The sequence below is a fragment of the Hetaerina americana genome, unplaced genomic scaffold (assembly GCF_022747635.1).
Source record: "Hetaerina americana unplaced genomic scaffold, ioHetAmer1.1.p SCAF_12, whole genome shotgun sequence".
NCBI lineage: Eukaryota > Metazoa > Arthropoda > Insecta > Odonata > Calopterygidae > Hetaerina > Hetaerina americana.
Window position 1 is genome coordinate 9,708,184 of NW_027286292.1, and position 24,780 is coordinate 9,732,963.

General features: G+C 35.7%; 1 protein-coding gene across 5 annotated transcripts in view; it reads left to right on the forward strand.

Annotated features, from left to right (window-relative positions):
- Positions 1-795: 795 nt before the first annotated feature.
- The window catches only part of Upf2 (UPF2 regulator of nonsense mediated mRNA decay), a 62,466-nt gene continuing 38,481 nt past the window's right edge, over positions 796-24,780 (forward strand). For 4 of the 5 annotated variants that reach the window (XR_011700212.1, XR_011700210.1, XR_011700213.1 and 1 more), the window contains exons 1-10: positions 796-1,102; positions 1,337-1,670; positions 8,266-8,427; positions 9,244-9,474; positions 14,222-14,417; positions 14,532-14,677; positions 14,777-14,960; positions 17,398-17,579; positions 20,616-20,715; positions 20,934-21,096. Coding sequence is in view for 1 of the 5 variants with exons in the window: in XM_071582646.1 (XP_071438747.1) it covers positions 1,374-1,670; positions 8,266-8,427; positions 9,244-9,474; positions 14,222-14,417; positions 14,532-14,677; positions 14,777-14,960; positions 17,398-17,579; positions 20,616-20,715; positions 20,934-21,096 (1,661 nt within the window). In the remaining 4 variants the exon portion in view is untranslated. The remainder of the gene's footprint in view (positions 1,103-1,336; positions 1,671-8,265; positions 8,428-9,243; positions 9,475-14,221; positions 14,418-14,531; positions 14,678-14,776; positions 14,961-17,397; positions 17,580-20,615; positions 20,716-20,933; positions 21,097-24,780) is intronic. The other variant, XR_011700211.1, reaches the window with a different exon arrangement.

A 24,780-nucleotide genomic window follows, 5' to 3' on the forward strand; every position in this document is an offset into this window, starting at 1 on the left:
GTGTAATATGAGACAAATAATAATATCACGGGAAACCTTAAATCTAGTTGTAGATGGATGGCATTAGCATTTCATGGAATTGATATTATTGCCCTAGTTTCGGCTATAATATACACATTTCTAACTCAAAAACAAGAAATATGCATAGTGAATAAATGCTATAGACGGCGATAACATTGAAACCCAGAGTATCAATTCTTTGTATCTGCCTGAAAAACGAGTAAGGAATAATGCAATTAAACTAAAATATTTAAAGATTCGACAGTAATAGCTTGTTGCTCTGCATTCATATATTTGAGGACTTTTATTCATGTATGTATTCATTATTTACTGAGAGGTTAAAAAGTATTGTTTCCACGTCATAAATACTCTCATCCACAAAATATGTACATACTACTTCTTCGTTCTATTATATTTATTTTGTTCAAGTTGTAGATAATAATATATGTATGTTATTAAAAGAAGATGCCAAATATATAAAAGATTTTGCCGATGTAATACGATAGAAAAAAATAGCTCTCCTTCTTTGGATATAATTTTTTTGGCTACAAAAACATCACCACAATACATGAGACAAACAAATTCCAAAAAAATATTTTTAATACCCCTCCACGTTTCGGTTACCTATCAAAACGTCCGGTAATAAGTAGGAAAACGGCGATTTCGCTACTTAAATGAAGTGCATTATGTGGGTTTCAATTTTCGTTGATAAGTCGAAAACTCGATTATCGATAGTGAATTTTTGTCTTCGATTATATAGATATACTGTGATTAACCAGTAGATATTTGATGGTCGCTTGTGGGAAGATGGATTTGGATAGAGTTAGATTAACAGATCAAACTCTAGACAACTAGCGTAAACGTAATAAATCAGTCGTGCATGTTTATAAGGTGGTTTTCAATTCCAGATTCTCATATTCTGTATAGTTTTCAAATAGTATCCATCTTGGTACAAAACATGATCAAATAATTCGTGTTGTAAGAAAAATGAATTGATAGCGGAAATGTTCAGTGAAATTGTACTGTACTTTCTTAAGTTTTTATCATAACTGATGCATTTCGTGATAGCCAGCCGGAAAATATATTTCTCAAGAGGGTGATTGTAAGTCCAATAGCTGTTAAATTTTGTTTTCAAGGCACAGTGTACCTTTCAATAGTTGCTTCGCTCCTCTAATAAGTTTTATGCCGATAAAGTCTGTAGTTATTCACCGTTCAACTCCTAATAATAGCTTTATTACAGGTCCATTTATTGTTTATAACATGTGGCACACGAATGTTATTGTGTGTGACCATTCGTGTGGGCTTTGGAATAAGTAATGTTTTCCGCCAATTTCAGGACATACTCCATTCCGAGCGAAAATTAGCGATATATAATGGCTCTAAAAACGGAGGCTTTGAATTCCAAAAAGGGGCGAAGCTGTAAAAGAGAAGACAGCGAATTTAATAACAACCAGTTAAACCAAAGTATAATGGACGGTGATGATATCGGACTTAGAGATTCTATAGTTATTGACGATGTGCACCAGAATCTTTATTATCTGAACATGAATTCCAAAACCGTTACACCTGAGTGTGATGACGGAAGTAGTGCGTATATAAATTGCCCCAAAGTGGATCCTATGTCTTGTGATATCGGTGAGGAAACTGAGGAAAGACCCGTGGAAGATAAGGTCAGAACCGAATTTTCTTGTTTTTGTAATCTGTATGCTATGGTCTTTCTAGATGATAATCTGGTCCCATAACCTAATTATAGATGTTGCAGATTTAAGTAATCATTTTACTATTCGCAACATACTAATCAGTTGAATCATAGAAGTTTTTTTTATATTTGTTCAACCACTTTATTTTTACTTGTTGTGGTAACGACTTTAAAATCATTATTAATAGATGTGGCGGTGAACACTGTACGGATAATGATGAAATGCCATTTAATTTTTAACTTATCATTTTTTTAATTGAATAAAGAACCCTTTATTTCGTCTGATTAACTCTTCCTCTATTGAAGGGATTTTCCCCTCAATGTTAGAACCCCCTTTGTTCATTCCTCTTTATATGATAATAGGCTGTCCACCAGATTTCCACTTCTATCGATGTGCTGGTATTCACAATCAATTCTTAAAATTTCCCTACAAAGAATTCAATCGATGGTTGATTTCTTATTTAGAATTCTCTGGCATATTGTCTCCATATCAACATAGCCTCTAAAAGAATAAACCCACCACATCTTCCATGCATAATTCAATTAATATTTCTCACAAGGATCTGCATGACTTGTGCTTGATTATTTGTTTTGAACTAAGGCTTCGATCTCTAGAACCATAATGTCCGTTCTCAAAAATAATTGTAGTTAACACCTTGTTTAAAGAAGGCTGGATATGTAGATATTAATGGAAAATTGTGGGCATTGAGAGACATATCAGCCAAACTATAGTATTGTTGGACAGAGATTTAGGATCAGTGTAATCAATTTGTAGATCTTCCTATGAGTGGATGCAGTTTCAGATCATAATTTAGTATTAATGAAGTTTTAAGCCTTTAAATAAGGTAAAACAGGGAGGATAATTGAATGAATGTAATATAGTATTAACTAGGATGAAAAGAGAGAGATGCCATCTGGCTGTAGAAAAAAATTGTTTGAAAATAGAGAGAGGGGTAAAATAGAAGATAAATGGAGCATCTCAAAAAAAGATTTCTGTAGCTGTTAATGAAACTATTGGAAAATTAGATTGGAAAATGACAAGGTAATTGATCATTACAAATGAGATGATTAGGTAGATATTGAGAGAAAGAAAAGAAAGAGTGTATGCTCAAGAGTTAGGCAGTAGAAAGTACAAAGATTTAATAATCAACTGAGGTGAGAGACTAATAAAACTAAGGCAAAAGAATCATTGTGGAAGGATATGGAAAATTAACAAAAGAAGTTTGAAGTTATTGTGATGTACAGGAATGTGAAGATACTCAAGAAGTAAGAGAAGAAAATTCGTGAAAACAATCAAAGAACTACCAATTGAACTAGAGATGGATCAAGTTCAAGAGAGATAGAAAAAATATATAAAGGAACTATATGGTAAAAGCATTAGGCCAGCAAGCTTAGGCATATGAGGGAGGTATTGGGCCAGAAGATTTGGTCATATTATTGTTAGTTCCTATTCCAAAAAAAAGGGTAAGGCAGCCATATGCGGAGACTACGGAACAATAAGTTTGATTTCACATGCAGCTGAACTGGTTCTCAGGATCATCAATAAAAGGAAGGAGAGCAGGGAATCCATTTGGGCTCAAGAAAGGAAGAGGCATGCATGATGTAGTGATGAGATCTCTAATACAGATGAATCTAGAATACAATCGGGGTATATTTTTTGTTTCATGGACTTGGAGAAGGGGTTTGATGAAGTGGATTGGTAGAATTAATGAATGTATTGCAGAAAATGGGAATAGAATGGAGAACTAGCAGATCTCTCCACCACCTGTACATATCTCAGCATGCTTAGTTGCATGTGGTGGATGGAGAGACGGATTGGATAGTACAAGGAATGGGAGTAAAACAGGAATGATATCTACCACCTGTGCTTTTCGATGTGCACATGAAGTTAATGTGATGGGAAAACGGATCATGTCTTAAGTTAGTCATTTAGCCAAAAGTTTCTTATCACTGCTGAGCATATTAGAAAATTAATATGATAGGTATGGGCTGTAAATTAATGTGAACAAAACTAAGGTAATAAGGTTTTCGAGAGGAAAGTAGACTATGTTAAATGTAATAATAGGAGAGCAAAAATTAGAGCAAATGGAATACTTTATCTGTTTTGGAAGTGTTTTGGACCAAAATCTTCAAAGTAATATGGGCATAAAAAGAATAATTGCATTATAGAAAACATTCATGGTAACATGGTCATTGAAGCAATATTATAGTCATAGAATATAGGCTTTTGAAATATGGGGAAAAAGTAAATTGAATGAAAAAAAGCAGTAAAGAAGTGCTATACATGGTGGAGGAGGAGAGAGGGTTTTTGTGCTGGGTGCAAAGGTGGCTGGAGGAGTGGATAAGGTAGCATAATGGTTGGCGACAGAATGTTGAAGACTTATGAGGGGAGGACTTTTGACAAGTGAGTTAGGGAGAGGAAAGGGATATGCTTGTTGGACAATGCAGGGAGATAAAAAGTATTCAGAATTGAAAATAGTTCAATGTAGTGTGGGGTGTCAGTTTTGTCTTTTTTTGGACAGAGCTGGGAAGTAAATATGGCGATGATCAGTATGTTTACATCCAAACAAGCAAAACCTTCCTTAAGTGTTAGACAATGACTAATGAAATAGCAAAACTTTTCAAAGTAAATTACGAAATTATTTTTATTCGTAAATTATTTTTATGGAAAAAAAGTTTTATGTTGTGGATGAATACCTATCCCATAGTCAATGAATGCTGTATTTGTCTATTCTACAATATTGTAAACATACATGTTTTTGATGAAAACTTTATTATTAGGTCTTTTGCTGAATAGATGATATGATATGATTAAATCTGGGGAACCCTTGCATTAGAATTGGTGTGTGTTTTACCATTTACTATATAATGTGCCAAAGAAACCTACTGTTTTTGATCTAGTAAAGAGCACTTCTCTGAAGTTACCATCATACTTAAAATAATTACTGTTTCTGGCTGTTTGGTGGCTGAATTCTCTGCTTTATGTTTTCATTCCAACTATCATAGTACTATCAAAGGTTATGAAATTTGAGCGACTCAAGTTCCTTTTTGTTTCCTTAAGCAACATTCTTTTTGCAAAGTCTTCATGAATATGCATACATGAAATGGCGTACAATTCATTACAATACTTGAATTTTTGAAGTATTAGTTACTTGCAGAGAAGTTGAATGAAACATCTAAATATTTTTCTATTTCTTATTAATAGACATCTTAGGTATGAATTGCTATTTATGTACTTCCATTGCTATTCATTTGTGTCAGAATAAGAAGGCTTAAACTGCAAGGCTTGTTATTTTTCAATAAGTGTTCAGATACAATGAAATCAATTGAAAAAAATGTAAATTGGCCTTTCTCAAAATCTATGTTAGCGGGCGGTTCAAGGTTACCCTTCAGTTGTGATCTACACAAATAATTTCATTGCAAACAATGCATCATATTCATAAAAGTCTTTATCTTAAAATTTTTTGCTTGACTTTAAAGTTATGATGTAGAATAGTAATAAAATTTATTTATCCATTGTCAACATTTACATAAAAATAGGATAAGTTAAACAAATGCAAATGTTTGTAGATACATATGCAATAAATAAAATAGGCAGTGGTCATTGTAAATGAAGATCATTAAAATAATCACTTCTAGAGTACTACTAATTTTTGATTAGGCATTTTTTCAAGTTACATTTCAGGTTTGTGATACTTAGAGACTTCCGAAGTTAATTTGTCTCATGCCCATCTCTTTTGGTCAATTGGCTTTTTCAGATAAATTGGAAAGAGGGCAAAGTCAATTTTCCTTTATGTTGAGTAATTATGGATAGTACAATTTTTAGGGACTGAGCTGCTATTTTCACAGATTAGCACTAATGAGCTAACCAAATACATCCAACCATAAAAAGATGATTGGGATCTCAAAGACTTTCTATACCCTAAACCGAAGCAATCTTTATTATAAACTGCATCAAATTGGTGTGATCAAAAAAAGACAGGACTGTTTTTACAACTTGTTTATTTTAACGGATACAGCTTGATTGAACTTGTCGCCCTCATGCCATGTACATGCCTTGGCTGACGACACACCTTTGCCGACGACACACCTTTGCCAACGTTTCTTCCATTTCTCGAACCCTGCCTGGTAAGCCGCCTTAAGGATCCTTTTCAGGTCTGCCATACAATTAGTTTTAATGTCCGCAATAGTTGATTCGGCGACCTTTCAAGGTTGATTTTAACTTAAGAAACAAAAAGAAGGTTTTAAGAAACTCTGGGTCAGCATTGGCTCGATCCAGGAGTTCCTGACAAATGCCCACATGTTTTTGTTTCTGTTCATGAGTCAGCACCCGTCGGATGAATTTTGGTGTGATGCTTGTCATGCCCAAAATGTCTGTCAAAATTGTCTGACAGGATCCAAAGCTAATGTTCACTTCCTCGGCTATCTCCCTAAGAGTTAAATGACAATTTGCCTGCACCAAATTGACATGGTTGGCATCTGTGAAAGTGGAAGGCCTCCCCGCTCGTGAATCTTCATCTGTCAAGGTTCTGCCCGATTTAAAATGACTGTACCACTCAAAACACTGGCTTGGACTCATAGCTTCATTAACGAAGGCTTGCTGAATCATTCCAAATGTCTCAGTAGCACTTCACCCAAGTTTGAAACAAAATTTCACACATGCATGCTGTTCCTCTAGCTCCTTCATTGCTGCCGTTGCACGTGGCAATGAACAGGTTAAGACATGTACCACTGCTGCTGTGTAACAACTCAACTTAAGCAAACGCAACACCTCTCGCTTTAATCGTCAGATGTGTCGCTAGGTGGTGCACTGTGTCTCGTTTCGATCTGTTGAATGGTTTGCACAGAATAAAATCAGTCTTTTGGTCCGGTCTTTCTTTGATCCCACCTTGTACTGTACAAATCAATATCATACTCGAGGCCGGTGCATTAATTGGTCCAACATGCAAATTTCTAATTAAGGGGTGCCTCAAAGATCAATTTTAGGTCTGCTTTTTGATTATTTAATGTAAATGACCTTACCAGTCTCAACTTCCTAAAAGTAAAGTGACCCTATATGCCGAAGTACTTCAACATTATGCTGTGGTGATTAATTTACAGCAGTTAAGAATTCTACACATTTGACAGAAACAAGTATGAGTGAGTTTTGTAAGCTTAAAAACTTACAAATGAGTGAAATTAAAACCTGTCTAGAATTTCCGTGATAAAATCTGTCCCCCAATTTGGAACCCTCTTCTCATAACTGATACTAATTAATTAATGTAATAATCAAGTTTCACGGCATTTTTGGGACCTAAACTGAATGATACTCTTCACTGGCGATTTCCTGTAATGGACATGAATGCTAAAATGGCAAGAGAAACCTTGATGATTTGTCAACTTGTTCCAGCTACTTCTTTAAATGTCCTTAAAGTAGTACATTATACCAAAATCCATTCATATCTGTCCTATAGTGTAATCTTTAGGGGAGACACTAGTGCTACAGTTAAGGCCTTTTCCATGCAAAAACGGTCTTTGTAAACTATGGCTAAAATATCAGTCAGAACTTCCAATGTTTCTGATGTCTGAAGGCCAATATTTTTCTGATTAAAAGTATTGACTCTATGATGCTTATATATTTTTTACTGTGTGTTGCTTGTAAAAAATCTAGGTTTATTTGTGGCTAACTCATCTGTGCATAGGCACTTCACTTTTGCCAGAGACAATATAATTCAGCAGTTTTATGCTGTATCTAGGAAAGGTCCCATCACTCTCTTTTACTTATTTTTAACAAAGTGCAAATGAATATAAAAAACTAACCCACTGTAAATAGGTTTAAAACTATGCCTAAGAAACAGCTGTTAATCAAGTGCTGTAACAATATGAATGAGTTTATGAGTGATAACTTATGGATTGCTAGCTGTTTTACATGTGTGGGTGTGCATTTAGTGTTTTTATTTTTTTCTAAATTTTGAGTTTGACTGCTATATTTCATTGAAGTGTGTAATTTTGTTTATTGCACTAATTCCATTTTTTGTATATCTTTATGGCTCTGTTCTGTCTCACATGCCTGCCTGGCAGAAAAATGTAATAAATAAATGTGTGCATTGTAAGGGTAGATCCTTGAGAGATTCAAATAAGGGCTGACGAGGCAAGCAAGGAGATTTTCACACAAGAATTCTGCCAACTATTTTTGTGCCTTGAAAATTCTGAGAGCCTGTGTCCCAAAAATGGATATCGTATGTAACTAGAGGGTTAAATTCATCAAGTAAATAGTATTTGGCACATCTTGATTAACAATTTGCTTTAAATATCTGAATGTGAAGCAAAGTATATTCAATTAATGACTAGAATAAATTTGATTGCTCTTTTGTTCAAGCACATGATATAGAACATGATCAACAAAAATGGGGTTGTGATAAGACTAGGAAAAACTGTTTTCATGTTCCAATTAATTTTTGTATAAAGTTACTAAAATATGCATTTCCCTTCAATTATTGCTGTTAGTGTTATGAGAGAATGGGGGCTCAATGTAAACCCTTAGCTTGAATCATGCAATTCAAGTTATCCTTTTCTCTAAATTTTAGGCCTTGCTAATGGGTTATATTTTTGATGCAACTGCACGACTCCAAGAAAAAACAGCCCTTCGCCAGAAAAATCAACCAGGAGCATTTACAAGACCTGATGAGAAGCATTTACGAAACCTTGATTCAAGTCTTAAGAAAAATACAGCCTTTGTGAGGAAGATGGTAAAAATTCAGGGTTAATTTTTTTGCTTTGCATGACCATTCCCATGTTCCGGCTAATAGCATATTCCTAAATTTCATTTATTGGGTTGAAATAGCTTTAGGTATGGATTTCATGTTATGACTGACATATTAAGGCTAAAGAAATTTAAATAGTCTTTTTTAAGAAAAAGCGGCTATAAGATGTAAAAGTTCTGCTTCGTAGCTTTAAATCTTTTGGTACTCTTTGGAGTTGCTTTGAATCTTTTGTAGCATGTTTCTTGTGATAATGCATCTGGTCAACTAATTATTAAAATTAATTTATCAGCTTAATATTCTTGGAGTCTCAAAAAATACAAGAAAGGCATTAATGAGAAAAGGTTTGCCGTATTCATTGGTTTCCCACTACATTATTAATCTATTCCATTGGACCAATTGTACTGAGAAAATTTTCACTGAATCCAGTTAATTGGTTGAAGGCCTGTGTTAAAAAACTTTTACCTAAGTACTACATTTTTAAGTAAAGTGAGGCCTTACTTAACCATTAAATATTTCCTGTTACTACATATTTTGTTGTTCTTAGTGCTAATTTCATTATGACGTACTATTGTACAAGCATACTGAGTTTATTATTCTTATGCCTACATTACATTATTTTCATAATTACTGTGATAACATTAATGCATTTGACTACTTGTGGCCTAATAGTTGCACCTGAAAGGCATTGCTCTCAGGAGAAGTAGTGCATGCAATTTATTTCATAGTGAATACAGCTGAATAAATATGAACTATCAAAAGATTCTCCTAACATGATGCCCTCATTCCTTGGTTACTCTGCAGAAAACTTTCTCAGCATCCCAGGCAGATTCATTAGTGAAGGACATGTCTGCCCTAAATTTAAGCAAATACATCAGTGAAATAGCTGCTGCTCTGGTTGAGTCTAAACTCAAAATGACAGACATTCCTGCTGCTGTCTCAATTTGCTGTATACTTCATAGGACATACTCAGAATTTTCTGGTTTTCTGCTTGAAAATTGGCATAAAGCCCTTGCTTTTAAAAAGGATGAACCTGTGAGTATTTAGGTAACATTTTAGAGTTTAAAATATTGATTGTGTTGCATTAAGCCTCTATCTTGCCATTAAAATGTTTTCTAAGTCTTGTACAAGAAACATATTATGTCATAATGGTGCCAATTATTAACTTGAATGACATTGAACTATTCAGGTTTTCATTCAAAACCTTGCTTAAAAATTTAAATGCTGTAAAATACCACTGAATGAAATACAGTGTTCGTCTGGAAAATAAGTGTACTGAGCTCGGGAAAAAAAATTTATTAAACTTTTACATATCTTAAGCTAATATTCCTCAAAATAGGACCCTTGTGAGTTGATACACTTGTTCCAGCGGCGTTCCCATTCCTGGAACGCTCCCGCGAAGGCATCATCGGGAACCTCTCGAAGACGCGTCGTCGACCTCTTCTCTGCCCTCCACGAACATCTTGTGCCACAGAAAGATCATGTTTCTGGACATGGCTGACTCCCCGTAAGCCTGGTTAATCATACCGACAGTTTCGGTAGACGATTTCCCAAGCTTTACCGCAAATTTGATGGAATAACGCTGCTTCGGCATCGCGTTCCGTGACGTGGGTCGAGCGTGGAGGTTCGCGTTAACAGAGCTCCTCACTACACCACAGCTCAAAGCCGACTGCCTTTTTCAGCGTCGCTTGCCAACATACCCCCCTCCAATCGCAGCCCGTCAGAGCGGTGCTGGGCGCGCCTGGAGCTGCGCGCCCAGCCCAGGAGTCAGTACACTTATTTTCCGGACGAACCCTGTATACCAATCAGAATCTTATCAATCTTGTTCATGCAGCATGGTCATCTATGAATAACTCCTCTTTGGCACTAGAGTCGAATCAACTTCAGCCACTGCAGTAAATTTCTGGTGTTGTTGAATATCTGTACTTATTAATGTAAATATGTTTAACTGTCATGTTTCGATACCTCAATAATCGACAAAGTGTTTATTGGTTCTCTTGTCACACTATTGGCCAAAGTCATAAATATTCTCATGGAAGTTTTTTTGTAGGTTGGATAGTTTCACCGAGTAGTGACTCAATTCTTAGACATTTTATTCTTTCACATCAATTTATCCAGGTGATGATGCACTCTCTCTCATACTTGTATAAAATGTTTTTACTAGGCTCAACCACCATGTAAAAGTGTTTCTCACAAGACCATATTTTCCAGTATAGGGGTCAAAAGTTTTGTAAAATTTCCAATAAATATTATTTTTGAGATTCAATTTAGAGTACAGTGGATAATGTACATAATCATGGCTCGGTGATCAATCAACATGTCAATGTCATATTTGTATGGTTATTTAAGTATATAGATTAAGATGAAACGTTTTGTCAACATTTTCTAACTTTCTGAACCACTATTCATTCATTAGTTTTCATCATTTAAGTTGTTAAACATAAAAATATAACTTCATAAATAAGTGTTCAGACTGTAAGATTGCCACATGTGGTAACCTTACTGTATGCCTTGGAGAAAGAAATTTTGAAATTATTGTCGCAATTTTAATGAATTACATTTTTAAAATCTATGAATGGATAATTTAAAATGAATTATGTTCAGATTCCTTTGGATCATAATAGTAATAATCATATGATAATTGGGCTAGTATTATAGATTAAAATCTTTCCAGTAAATTAAATGTTATATTTTACCATTATTAAGTATTCTTGGTCGGCAAAAAAAATTTTTAGCATCAGCAACAAGGGTTCCCTTAAGAATTACCTCACGGGTTTTATTCTGTACTTGCATTCACATGCATCATTTGTAATGAACATAACTGAAAAACTTCAGACACTATCATAGATAGTGATTCTGCAACCAGTTAGTAGAGTTTGTTCACCTGTCAATCCTTGGTGAAGGTGATGTGTATGAAAATCCGTACAGCATGGTTAACTAAATTTCTGGTTTGTGACCATGAACCTTTGGAGAATGACAGTCTGACTTCAGCACTTCACACGCATGTTGTCGACGGTTCCTGACGTCAATGGCCGTCCAGTGTGAGGCTCGCCTTCCTCACTCTTGACCAACTTTGAAGAACTTGTATCTCTTAAAAACTACAGTTTGTGTCAGGCTGTCAGCATCTTTGAACACTTGGCGAAAGATGCCCAGCGTCTCCATACCCGATTTCCTCAGTCCAGCATAAAATATAATGGCATACTGCTGCTCAATCGCTCACTGCATTTTGTACTTGCTCCAAGTCACTTGGCACGGGTCCACTGAAAAAAGGACCTAGCCTGAACGATTGCTCGCAGGTGATTGATGCTTGACACATGTTGAAGGTCAGATCCCCATCACTGGGCCTGCACGTTACGAGCGTGTTGCAGGGTACAATCACGGAAAAAATTGTTCCCGATGCGTTTTCTTCAAATCTTGTTTAGCATAGTATCATAATAAAATCCCTTCAATTCTTCTTTCATAGTATGTTTTCACTAGGGTAATCTAAATTTTTGTTGCTCATTTTCAGTAGGCATTAAAACTCTTGTTGCACTACCCTTGCCTAGAATTTTACTATCTTAAAATATGGAAATAAATATATTAGAGTCCCAACCAGCAAAGTGCATATGATAAATACATGAGACTTTCAAGAGACCAAATTCTTGAGTTAAACTGTCGGCTTTCATGTAAGGACAAAAAACCACTTCAACATGTACTAACAGCTGTTAAAGAAATTGAATGCATTGATGCCACCTTGATAGGTGAAAGTCCCACCTCCGGAGACCACCCAAGTTTTAGATGAAGAGAGGAATTATCTTTCAGGGATACAGAATTTGGGGTGGCGGTGATGGATAAAGATATATCTCCAGTGATAGCTCATTCCTAGTGATACATGTTATGGAATCAATCCAGCAGTGATAGTTGAAGTTCATTCATCAGCGACTGCTCATCATCCACGATACAGTATACAGCCCCAGGCCACACTCTACGAAACCCAAGATGTGTGATTTTTTGGGTGCTTGATCTACCTGGGAAACCATAGGAGGTATAGGGAAAGGAACCGAAACCCCACCCTACCCTGATACATGAATTTCACATGCCACTGGGCTTAGTACTAGGCAGGTTCTACCCTCACCTATCAAACCAACCTTCGAGTTGATAGCTGTGGTTTTTAATGCTCCAATAATCTGTTTTCTAAAATTTCTTCTTGAATGAGGGTTCTTTGTGTTCTGCAAGTTTATGTAAAGGTAGTCATAGATGGACTTGTACAGTTTTTTTAAATCCTTGCTAACGTTTAAATGAAATTAATGTTGATAGATTTGTTCAAGCTCAATATGGCTACACACTAATGGTGAGACTACGCAAACTTGAGATGATAAGTACTTTATGCGAAGAACTTGTTCCTTAGAGTGGGGTAAATTCTGAAGCATTATTTCAAGTTCGTAAGCATCATAAAATCTCAAGATATGTGATGCTTACCATACTCATTGTATTGACCCATTTAGTAGTCTCCAGAGAAATTACGAAAGAATTAGGAGTCTGTGTCTTGACTTTTCTTGAAAAATTAATAATGTTTCTTGAATTTTGGAATTAATTGTGTGAAATAAGATATGCGATTGATACAGAACATCCGCAGTGTGGAAATAGGAATTACTTTTTTTTCCAGTGATTTTAGCTGTATATATTATGTAAAACTGTATCATTAAAATCAAGACGTGCCTTATATCATGTACATACACCACCCACCTGGTATTTTTGTATTGTGTTCTCTGGGCAAATAAAAAGTAATAATAATAAAGAGTCCAAAGCAAAAGTAGTCAAAAAAGTAGAGGAAATTCATATGTCAGTGAGAGAGTTATTATGATCCCATCTAAAATGGCAATCTTTGGTGTTACTCAGTAAATCTGCTGATGCAAATAGAAAGGTTGAGTCAATTTGTTATCTTTTAAGAGTAGGTTCTATAATCAAAAGTTCTTCTGAAGAAGGTGCCCCACTCTTGAAAGATATAAGTCATAAAGCAAATGAATGAGTTTAAATGAAAGCAAAAGTTTTACTTCTAACCCACAATGAGAGAAGAAATGGCTCTTCTGGCACTTCTTGGAGCAGGAAAAAACCATGCCCAAATCTTGTAACCGGCAAGAGCCTGGGATCATTGATCTATGTAGGGATTTAAAACGTAAATTTACTGGAAAGATGTTAAAGATAATGTAGTTATATCATTGAAGATCCTTGGGGAGATTGTAAAAATATAATTTTTGAAATAGAGGACACTGAAGGGTTTTCAAAACTCTTGATTTGAATTTAAAAATATCTCTATTGTGATAAAAAATCAACACATTAGGTTTTACTAATAAAAATGATAATTTTTATTAACCATTACTTGCAGCATCAGCTGTCTATTTAAATAAGTGTTGATTAGTCATGATGTTTCGGTGGCCCATAATATTGACGTGGGAAGGGACGAGGAGTGAGATGAGGAATGGGTGAGATTTGAGAAGGGAAATAGTAACTCATGGAGTTAAATCGCTCCCTGGAGAATCCTTTGACAATTGTCACTTGCAAGACCAGCTGCATATTGGTAACACTTTCACTCTATCCTAAGTGCATGAGATAATGGTTGGTCACCTGGGTAGGGATGTGGTGTGGTGGAAGGTTAGGGTATTTACATAGGATCAATTGAAAAGGAGAATGGGAGAGAGAGCGGAAACCCATCTAAGTGATCAATTCAATTTGGCCCACATTTTAGGACCTTTCAAAAATGTTGTTCATTGAAATATAATTCCACCAAAATCTTCTTTTTCAGATTTCAAACCCTAGTAAACTCAGGGTTGATATTAGGTTTTATGCTGACCTCGTTAATGCCGGAATATTTTCATTTAGAGAAGGCTTGGCACTCTTAGGAAGTGTTTTAACTGCTCTAATTCAGGGAGATAAAGAAGAGCACAAAAATATTAACATAATACTTAGTTTCTGCAAGCATTGTGGTGAAGATTATGCAGGTAAATACTGCCATTACATTCTTCCCAACCAATTGGGAAGAATTAAAATAAATGATGAATAGCATTATAACTTGTTCAGTTTATTGCATTAACCTATGTAATTTCACACTGCAGGACTGGTCCCTAGGAGAATTCGTCAATTGTCTGAGGAGTACAACATGCCACCTCCAAAGAGTGACTTTTTATCGCCAGAGAAAACGAAAAATGTTCGTCAGCTTCTGAAGGATTATTATGGTTCTTTGTGCCGACACCTTACTAAAGTAGGTTTTTTTTGCTTGACGTTTATATTTAATTACTAGTGCAGTATTTTCTTCAAATAACGTACTTTCAGGAACATTGAAATCTAACTCCATTTGCAGGAACATAATGAGTTACAAGCTTTTGAGAGACAAAATAAGAGGATACTTCAGACAAAGGGAGAGTTGAGTGGTGAACGAAGAGAAAGGCTAGATAACTTGCAGTCTTCATTTGAGAAGCTGCTTTCTAACACTATTAATTTTGCAGATATTCTTGATGAAGACATTCCAGAGCTCTCCTTATCAGGTATGTGTTTTTGGGAGTGTCTGCTAACCTATGAAGCCCAGAAAATTTGAAAGACTCCAGAAATTGATCTCTGGAAAATGCAGAGAATTTGGTTACCGTTATAAGTTTGTGTTATGAAAAATAGATCTGTGACACATCTAAAGAAAACTTCAAAGTTCCATGACTGCCATTTAAGCTTCAAAATAAGTTCACTATCATCCTTTGGTGATGTAAAAGTTATCTAATGACTTTGTTTGTTGTTTTACATTTATTTATGGCCTTGTAGTTTCTTTTTGGGCTAATTTAGCTTTTCATACCTGAGTGATAGGGGATCAAGATGGTGCGGGGGCTAACGTACTGGCTTCCAACCCAGAGGGCGCGGGTTCAAATCCCGGCGGTGTTGAATATTTTTCAGAGGTATCTCGATCCCTACTTGAGGTGCTTTGTGGAGGGCACTTTGAGTGAGTATGCTGTCCGTCGGATGGGACGTTAAAGTGCGGACCCCTTGGCGCCTTTCGTAAAGAGAATGGCTAATGCCGACGTCGGGTTTCCCTCCACCCTTCATCCTTTCCTGTCCATCCCCTATGGCGCAAATGACCTAAGTTGTCAGTCGCCTCCCCTAAAAACTACTACTACTACTACCTGAGTGATTTGTTTCCAACTTTGTATCTGCTGCCAGAAATATGTACTGAAATTGCCAAGCACCTCTGCAGCTACTGGCTAAGGCTTATGGGTGTACATTTTTGTGCCTTGATCTTCCTTACATGCAGGGTGTATGAATGCCAGTTGTTCTTATTGTGTTAGATCTTTTTGTTCTTAGAAACAATAACATGAGACATTAGTAATAGAGCAAGCTAAGAAGTGAGTTTGGATATAGGTTATGAGTATTTTGATTATCATGTGAAATTTGTCAAAGTCGATTGCCTTTCAATTTTGTTTCAACTTATGCCAAAGCCCTCATGAAGTGGTGAAGGAAGACTTTAGCAACCAAACAATTATCTAGTGTCTGGGCATTTCAAAATGAAAAATGAATCATATACCAACTACCAAGGAACTTATTTGATATGAACTCTTGATGCTTGTGAAAGTGCTATTTGCAAATTATAACTTTTTCTCTAATTCCATTGAGTTCATGTGAGTTTCTTGATATTGAAAAAACTCTTTTAAGAGTTGTCAAATGTTTAAGCTTGTGCAAATAATTCACAGAGTTTTGAACTGCATATTTGTGGTCATGTAGACACACTTCTGTGAATGATCTGAAAGAGAGCAGCTGAAGAAGAGAAACATTGCTTATGTTCAATTTTGCATATGAAACAAGTGAACAAATAAAAGAAAGGTGAATGATTCTTAAGGTTTGGAGGGGGGGCAATTAATAAAAGTTGTTTCAATAATTATGTCACATAGTATTAGTTGCTTTGATAGGGTGGGTTAGGTCAGTAGCTGGAAGTCCAATGTTCAATTATTCACACCCATGGGTTAGAATTCATACCTATTCAAATTTATTTTAATACCTATGTTTCAAAGTTCTTCTTTCCTAAAAGACACATATTGAATGTCAGGTTGATTGATTTTGTACTTAATGGGTAGATAAAATGGCATCCCTATTTTATTGTTCCTGTATGGAATTGTTATTATATTATTTTTATATGAAGCCTGGGAGTATGAAGTCCCATTGCTTTGCTCCATTGAGTACTAAGATGATAATGTGTGCTTTCTGTATGCACAGAATTAAACTGTGAATACTTACACTTTTATTCCTCAGTAAATTCCATGAGAAATGTAAGGATTAAACGTTATGAAATATTCTAAATTTTTTTTAGACATACTGTAAGTATATCTCAAGTATTTGATTTCCCTCTCAGATATTTTTGGTTCAGTGCTCAATGATCAATGGAAAGTAACTCAAATTACAGGAACATTCACATATGTGCCATTATATTATATTTTGGTTGTGTCATTGTAGAGTATAGGACAGCAAGCTTCCAATTTAAAAAACTCAACACTTAATTGAACTTTATTAAAAATTTCAGTCATGTGAGTTTTAATAAGAATGTGAATAAACCTCTGTAAACTTTTTTATAGGTTGGGGTGTCCTGATTAGTAATAGGAAATTTCTATGGAATGAATAGATTACAAAGAGATCATTTTTCCTCTTGCCTTGCATTGCCACAATGCAAGCTGTAGAGAATTTTAGAGTCCTTAAAACATTCTTTTGCTCCATCATTCTGCTTTCTTAGATCTTATTCTGATAGCCTCTTCAAGATGCCCCAAGCTACCTATAAGGGTAGTCCTTAGATAAATGTTTATGATTGTAGGTATAAGCAAGTATTGTGGCTTGTTTCTGTTGAACCTTGTTATCTAAAGGTAAAAAGTTTGAGGATTTTGGGTCAGGTTGCTGCACTGTTCAATGTCAATTTATGTTTGAGGATTGACTTATGTAATCTATTTACTTTTCCAGAACCAATGAAGCATGATGATGATACAGCTGTTAAAGCTGGGAATGAAGTTGAAGAATTTCCAGTTGGGTTGGCATTATGGGATGATGAGGAATCCAAGAAATTTTATGAAAGTATTCCAGATCTGAGGTCCATTCTTCCAGGATTGTTTCCGAAAGATTCTACTCCAGTAGCTGAGACTAAGGTGATTGATAGTGTCAATTTAAAATTTTAAATCCTCGCCTAATGTTTTGTAAACTTAAATTTTGTTTTACTATCTTAAATTTTATTTCAGCATTGGTGTTCAATGAACTTGAATGAATGAATATTTTAGAGGAGTCAATATTTTTTATGTTATTATTATTAATAGGTAATCTACCGGATAAGGTAGGTTTTTGGATGGACACAGCTACTAAATAAATATTTTGTGATTCCTAACAAAATACAGAATCCAGTATCCTACTCTACATCAGACCCCTCTTCATCTCTGAGTACTTTCTTCCTCCCTTCATCCCGTCCAACATCCCTATCCTGTTCCTTCCCTTTCCTCGTTTTCTTAACATTCTCCCCTCTATTACAGTCTTCAACATTCCGCTGCCGGTCAATACCCCCTCCATACACTTTTCCTGCCTCCATAGGATTTCTCCCACAAACCCTTCTCTTCACCCACCATACCAAGTACTTCCTCATTTGTTTTCTTCTCTGTCCATTTCACCTTCTCCACTCTTCTCCACACCCACATTTCAAAAGCCTCCAAGTCTGTCTTTCCTCCTGCATCAATGACCACGTTTCCGCACCGTACATAGCTACGCTCCATATCAAAGTTTTTACGACTCTTTTCATAATATCCTTATTCAGCGTCCCTGTCATCAACTCCCTCCTCCTTGTGAAGGCCTCTTTGCCTAGCGCAATTCTTCTCCTTACGTCCCTACTACTTTGACCGTGTTGGTCCATAACACTACCGAGATACGTAAACTGTTCTACCTACTCTAGTTTTTGCCCTCCTATTTTAATGTTTAGCTTAGCCTTTTTCCTTCTAGAAAATCGCATAACCTTTGTTTTATTAATATTGATTCTCATCCCATATCTGTCGCACTGAATTTCCAATTCACTCAGCAATGCTTGCAACCCCTTGGCTGACTGACAAACTAAAGCTTTTAATGCAACAATTTCAGAGCGTAAAAATCATTCGCCTTGACTGGGACTCGAACCCAGATCCCTCAATATCCGGTCGAGTGCTTTAGCCACTTAAGCTACCGAGGCGTCCTCTTAAACTCTGAAATTTTGGGGCTTTTAAAGGAACTAGATGTTATGACGAAATACCGTACATACAATGTCACATGCATTCGTAGTCGTGCGCGAGGCGCCACTGTCCACGAGGTTAAAAGCCAACTTTAAACACGTATGGTGTTTAAAGTTGGCTTAATAATTAATAATTAATAATTTAATTTAATTTAATTTAATTTCAGAGTTTAAGAGGACGCCTCGGTAGCTTAAGTGGCTAAAGCACTCGACCGGATATTGAGGGATCTGGGTTCGAGTCCCAGTCAAGGCGAATGATTTTTACGCTCTGAAATTGTTGCATTAAAATGCACATTAGCGGATGACTCCGTTAAAAGTTACTGTTGCGGCATCTCCCGCAGTTTCTTTGGAATTTGTCAAAGGGAAAACACCATACGTGTTTAAAGTTGGCTTTTAACCTCGTGGACAGTGGCGCCTCGCGCACGACTACGAATGCATGTGACATTGTATGTACGGTATTTCGTCATAACATCTAGTTCCTTTAAAAGCCCCAAAATTTCAGAGTTTAAGAGGACGCCTCGGTAGCTTAAGTGGCTAAAGCACTCGACCGGATATTGAGGGATCTGGGTTCGAGTCCCAGTCAAGGCGAATGATTTTTACGCTCTGAAATTGTTGCATTAAAATGCACATTAGCGGATGACTCCGTTAAAAGTTACTGTTGCGGCATCTCCCGCAGTTTCTTTGGAAACTAAAGCTTGGTCATCAGCAAACCTAACTGATTTTACGAATTCCCCGCCCACTTTCATTCCTCCCTCCAATTCTTCCCATGCCTCTTTAATCATTTCCTCCACATATACGTTGAACAGCAACTGTGATAGTGGGCAACCCTGCCTTACACCTATTATTAACACTGCCTCACTCACACCTGAGCAGTCTGAGACATGTACAGGTTGCAGATTAGCCTCTTGTTTCTCCTATCTATTCCTATTTTCTTCTATATACTCATTAGTTTTTCCCAATTCACTTTATCAAACACTTTTTGAAATCTACGAAACAGGTAAATACTTTCTGATTGTATTCTATGTTATATAATTACTATTTTACAGCTTATAAAGTTTAATATTCTTGAGTAGCTGCTATTTTAATTTATGAGTGATTTATGATACCAAACACCTCTTATCTATAGTGTTTCAATGAAGGTTAGATATTTTTGAGTAGCCTTAAAATACTAAGATTGTCAAGCCATTTATGAAAAACCTTCAAGTGATATGCTAGCTGTATGCTTCTCTTGAATCACATCTTCCATCTCATGTGGTGTGTTTGTTTACAAGTGATCTCTCATGAGGTGTCAGCAATACTGTAAACTTCTGATTTCCAGTGCTAATGACTGGTCAAGGGTGCATGGGTAATCAAAAAACAGGGATAATCCCCGGATTAGGCTCATTCCTGGTTCCCTTCCCACCTTTATGCCACCATAATAAACTCCCTACCATCAAGGGAGAGAAGTGCCCAGATAAAATGAACTGATAAATTTTGTGCTGAACTTCAAGAGTTATCAGTGGAAAAAACTACCCTCAGAGCAAATATAAATCCCAATTAAATATGAGTAAACTGGCTGGTATTGGCTGGGCATTCTAAAATATTCATTTATTGCCTAAAATCTATTGCCTGGGCACAAAGCTTTGATAAAGGAAGTTCTGGTGTTATGCTGTGGTATTTATTCGTAAAGTAAAAAATGAAACTTGTAATGCTATTTTGGATGGGAGTTTTAGATGTTCATATGTGTCTCATGTGCAAGTCTTAGAATTTATGCATTCAACCATTTTTAATGCATCCAAGAATTATTTATGTACAGTTTCTCTTTACAATGTGACATAATTGTGTGTATTATGTGTTCAAGTTGTGAGCTATGGATTAAAAAACGTTGGTCCTGGTTGTGAAGTTAGATGTAGATATTTTGTGTATTTCATTGAAAATTTAATTTATTTAACTTTTTTAGGAAACCGAGTGTGATACAGAAAGCAAGACTTGTGAAGAGGTCAAACCTGTTGATACCAATGAAGGGTTAAGAAATTTCCACTCAGCTAGTCCAGTTGAAGGTCAGCCTCCTTTAGTTTCATTAATTTACCAAGGCAATAAAATATTGTTTATCTGGCTGTTCTGTTTTAGGTTTGCTTCTTTTTGATTTTATCATTTGGCCAAAAAACCATTTCATAGTCTTGCTTAAGGTCTACATATTTTTGGTTACCATTTCACCTGAATAATAAAATCATTTTTATCAATCTAGATATTTATTTTTATATTTTTGGAATTTCAGAGTTAGATGAACATGAAAGTTCAGCCAATGGAAGTGCTAAAGTTGTAATGGACTCATTTCTTACACACTTGCTGAATTGTATAAACGTTGAGAAGATAGACAATGCAGCAGTTGAGTTTGGCTTAAACCTAAATACCAAGTACAACCGACGAAAACTTGTAAAGTAAGTATGAGACTTTAAAAGTGTGCTATTTTATTAACTCTGTCTACTAATAGGAAAGCATTTATCATAGCTGAGAGTGCAGATGTTATGGCAAAAATTGAATTTTTGGTGCTAACTTGTGTTCACCCTTAAGGATTATTGTGGGGATTACACAATTTTAAGAGTTTATCATGGAAGCATGAAAAAACCAAATCCAATAAATGTGCATTTATCTATATTAAGATATATGCATCTCAATGAAAGATTGATGAATTCATTTATCATGATAAATTATCATGTGTGGTAAATAAAATTTTAATGTTGATAAGCAGCTAATGCATACCACCATTTATATTTAAAAATTTTCAGTATTTTGTTAACTTTAGAAATAATCTCATTTGCGAATGGGTGAATCCTTTTGTAGACAGACACATGAGAAAGGAAATGTCAGCCTCTATCTCTATGAATATTTATTTTCTAACTTGCACTTATCCTAACAATTACTCCTGTCCTTTAAATTCTCTACTCTAGGTTTTTTTAATGTTGAATTTTTATGCTTAGTCCTGGCCTGTGTAGCCCTGTTAGTAAAATGCTCGCCTGCTAATCTAATGGTCATGGGTTTAATTTCTCGTAGTACTTGAAAGTTGCGCTGCCCTAAATGGCCATAATCATTTGAGAAACTTCAAAAGTTAATTAAATCTACTACTGTTATTATACTAAAACCTGAGATTTTATAGTGAAACATTATCAACTTAAGCAACAGCAAAATCAACTGTTAAAATGAAATGACATGCAAAATAAAATAACAAAAATTTAAATGAAGGTACCATGTTCTTAGCCCTTAAGATTCACCAGCACATAAAGCACGCTGTGATTTTTCAGGTAGGAGCTTATGAAAAATTTTCAGACCAAACCAAAAAGGGTTAAAGTATTTTAATGCTAACATTTTAGGCAAAGAAAATGGAATTGTTACATTAAAATATTGGCTTCTTTATAAATGTTTATTCATTGTAGAATCTCAGTAATTTGTCATCACTGTTGCTAAAAATCATATGCCGTTATTTTCACTGGAGTTTTTACTTTCCTCATACACAATGTCACCTTCACTTCCATATGGCTCATCGCTAATTCCACATTTTTTTAAAAGACTATGATAGTCTTACTGTTAACTTTCTGCCAGCACCTATTCCCTAATTCATGAACTGTAGATATAGATGGCATTTCATTCTTCCGGTTGTTGTGACATCATGAAGTGGTGCCTCTATCCAATTTATCCACTCTTCATGCATATATCCTGTGAATGGTTTATTGACTGGAACGTCTAAAGGCTACAATTAAGAAGTTAATCGACCAATAATCATCACAAGATGCTTCTTCTGCTCAGTAGCAAGACTTTTTGTTGACTCTTTTCTGGGCCTAAACTGATCGCGCACTATCAAAGACAGTTTCTCCAGAAGATCACCTGGATGCCTGATCCGCACCTTCTGTAACCACAACCTCATCCCTCTCAATCTATCCATTCTTTGGGATGAACATGAATATTAATTGCATATAGAATTGTATATTTAGACTGCATTTTCCTTAGCAAAGGAGGGAGTTTTGAACCATCAGCGTAACACGCAAGGACAACAGTACAACACATCTTCTCATTACTAGAAGCCTTTATCAATACTGACTTAGCACATATAATGTTCACTATTCTATTTGATGGTACATTAAATGTCAAGGATACCTCTTGCATATTCCCAATTAGTTCTAGCGGTGGCTATCATACTGGCTTCCCAGCCAGAGGGACTGGGTTCAAATCCTGATGGTGTCAAATATTTTTCAGTGGTATCTCGATCCCTACTTGAGGTGCTTTGTAGAAAGCACTTTCAGTGAGTATGCCGTCTGTCGGATGGGATGTTAAGCTGCGGACCCCTTGGCGCCTTTTGCTAAGAGTAGGCTAATGCTGATGCCGGGTTTCTCTCCACCCTTCATCCTTTCCTGTCCATCCCCCATGGTGCAAATGATCTCAGCTGTCGGTCGCCTCCCCTAAATACTACTACTACTACTATCAAGACACATCCTATTTCTCAAGTTTATGACGTATTTGTGGAATTCTATAATCTTTTTGTATTTAATTGGCAGTTTTTGTGCTATTGTAGTCCTGTTATGCATGCACAAACAATTTGTTTTAATAAATCTCTTTCAACATCATGCTGTTCATGTAAAATTGGTTATAGACATGCATTTAGCTATTTTTCTTGCTTCAATTAAAGTAATTTTTGTTGAAACAGTAATCCTGTCCTTTCTGTGGTTTACTAATAGTTCTTAACATGTTCCTCAAGATTTGGACATTTAGGAGCACATGAATATAAGTTTGGCTACTCATATCTGCATTTACTAAATCCACCTACTGCTTCTTCTATTCACCTTGTAAGTCAGAGGTGGGCCAAAATGCCTTTTTGCTGCCTTGTTTCCATGTTCAGGATTGTAAATCATGACTTCGAGTTTAAATGCAATACTGTGTGACAATCTTCTCTCTTAAGATCAAATGAGGTGGTCATCATTTTGACTTTTTATGCGATGCTTAGTTTCTGTAATTATTTTGATATTATCAAAATCTGTGTTTGAAGCAACAATTTTCAATGCCTTTACGACACTTTCATACTAGTTAAGGTTCAATGCCTGTAGACCCCAAGTACATTATATCTCCCCCAAGGGGGAGATATAATGTATGTACGAAGGGGGAGTAAACATTTTCCGGCCCGATAAAGAAAAACAACTTTTTCATTTTTTTTTGCTTTATTTTTTATAACATAATCTTCATCAAGATTAATACATTTTTCATAACAGTGCTCTAATGCAGTGATACCATTTTTATAATCTGATGTGTCAAGTGCCTCAAAATACTCATTTACAGCATCGATGACTTCCTCGTTGCTTTCAAATTTTTTACCTCCAAGCCATTTTTCAAGGTTAGGAAACAGATGATAGTCACTTGGGGCTAAATTTATTGAATATGGTGGATAGGGGACGAATTCGAAGAGTGAAGCCATCGCAATGACCTAAGAATGGGCAGGTGCATTGTCATGGTGAGACAAGGTTTTTTTCTTTGCCAAGTGAGGTCGTTTATTTTTCACTTCGTCCTTTTAACATTAAAATAACTCTGCATAATATTGACCTCTGATGGTCTTACCCTTTTCCAGGTAATTGATGAAAATAATCCCCTTCTCATCTCAAAAAAATACTTGCCATAACCTTATTCATCGATATAATTGTTTTTGCCTTTTTTGGGATTGGTTCACCTGGTCCAATCCATTGTTATGACTGGTGTTTACTTTCAGGAGTGTAGTGTCTCCATGTTATATCCGCAGTTATAAAGTAAAGAAAAAAAATTGCTGGGGTTTAACATTTAAAGCGCCAAATTTTCGATTGAAATAGTTTTCTGTGTCAATTTTTGATTGTGTGTTAAAAAATGCAGCACCCACCTAGCACAGAGCTTCTTCATACCCAAATGTTCATGTAAAATATTGCTTTCCTTGTAAAATATATTCAGTTGATTTCCTAGTAGTCTCAGCTATTTCACTCACTTTTAATCTATGGTCCTCCATCACCATTTTATGAATATATTCAGTCATTTTGGGAGTTGTGACCTAAATGGAGCATCCTTAACGTGGTTCGTCAGAAGTGCTTGTGTGACCTTTCTAAAATTCAGAAACC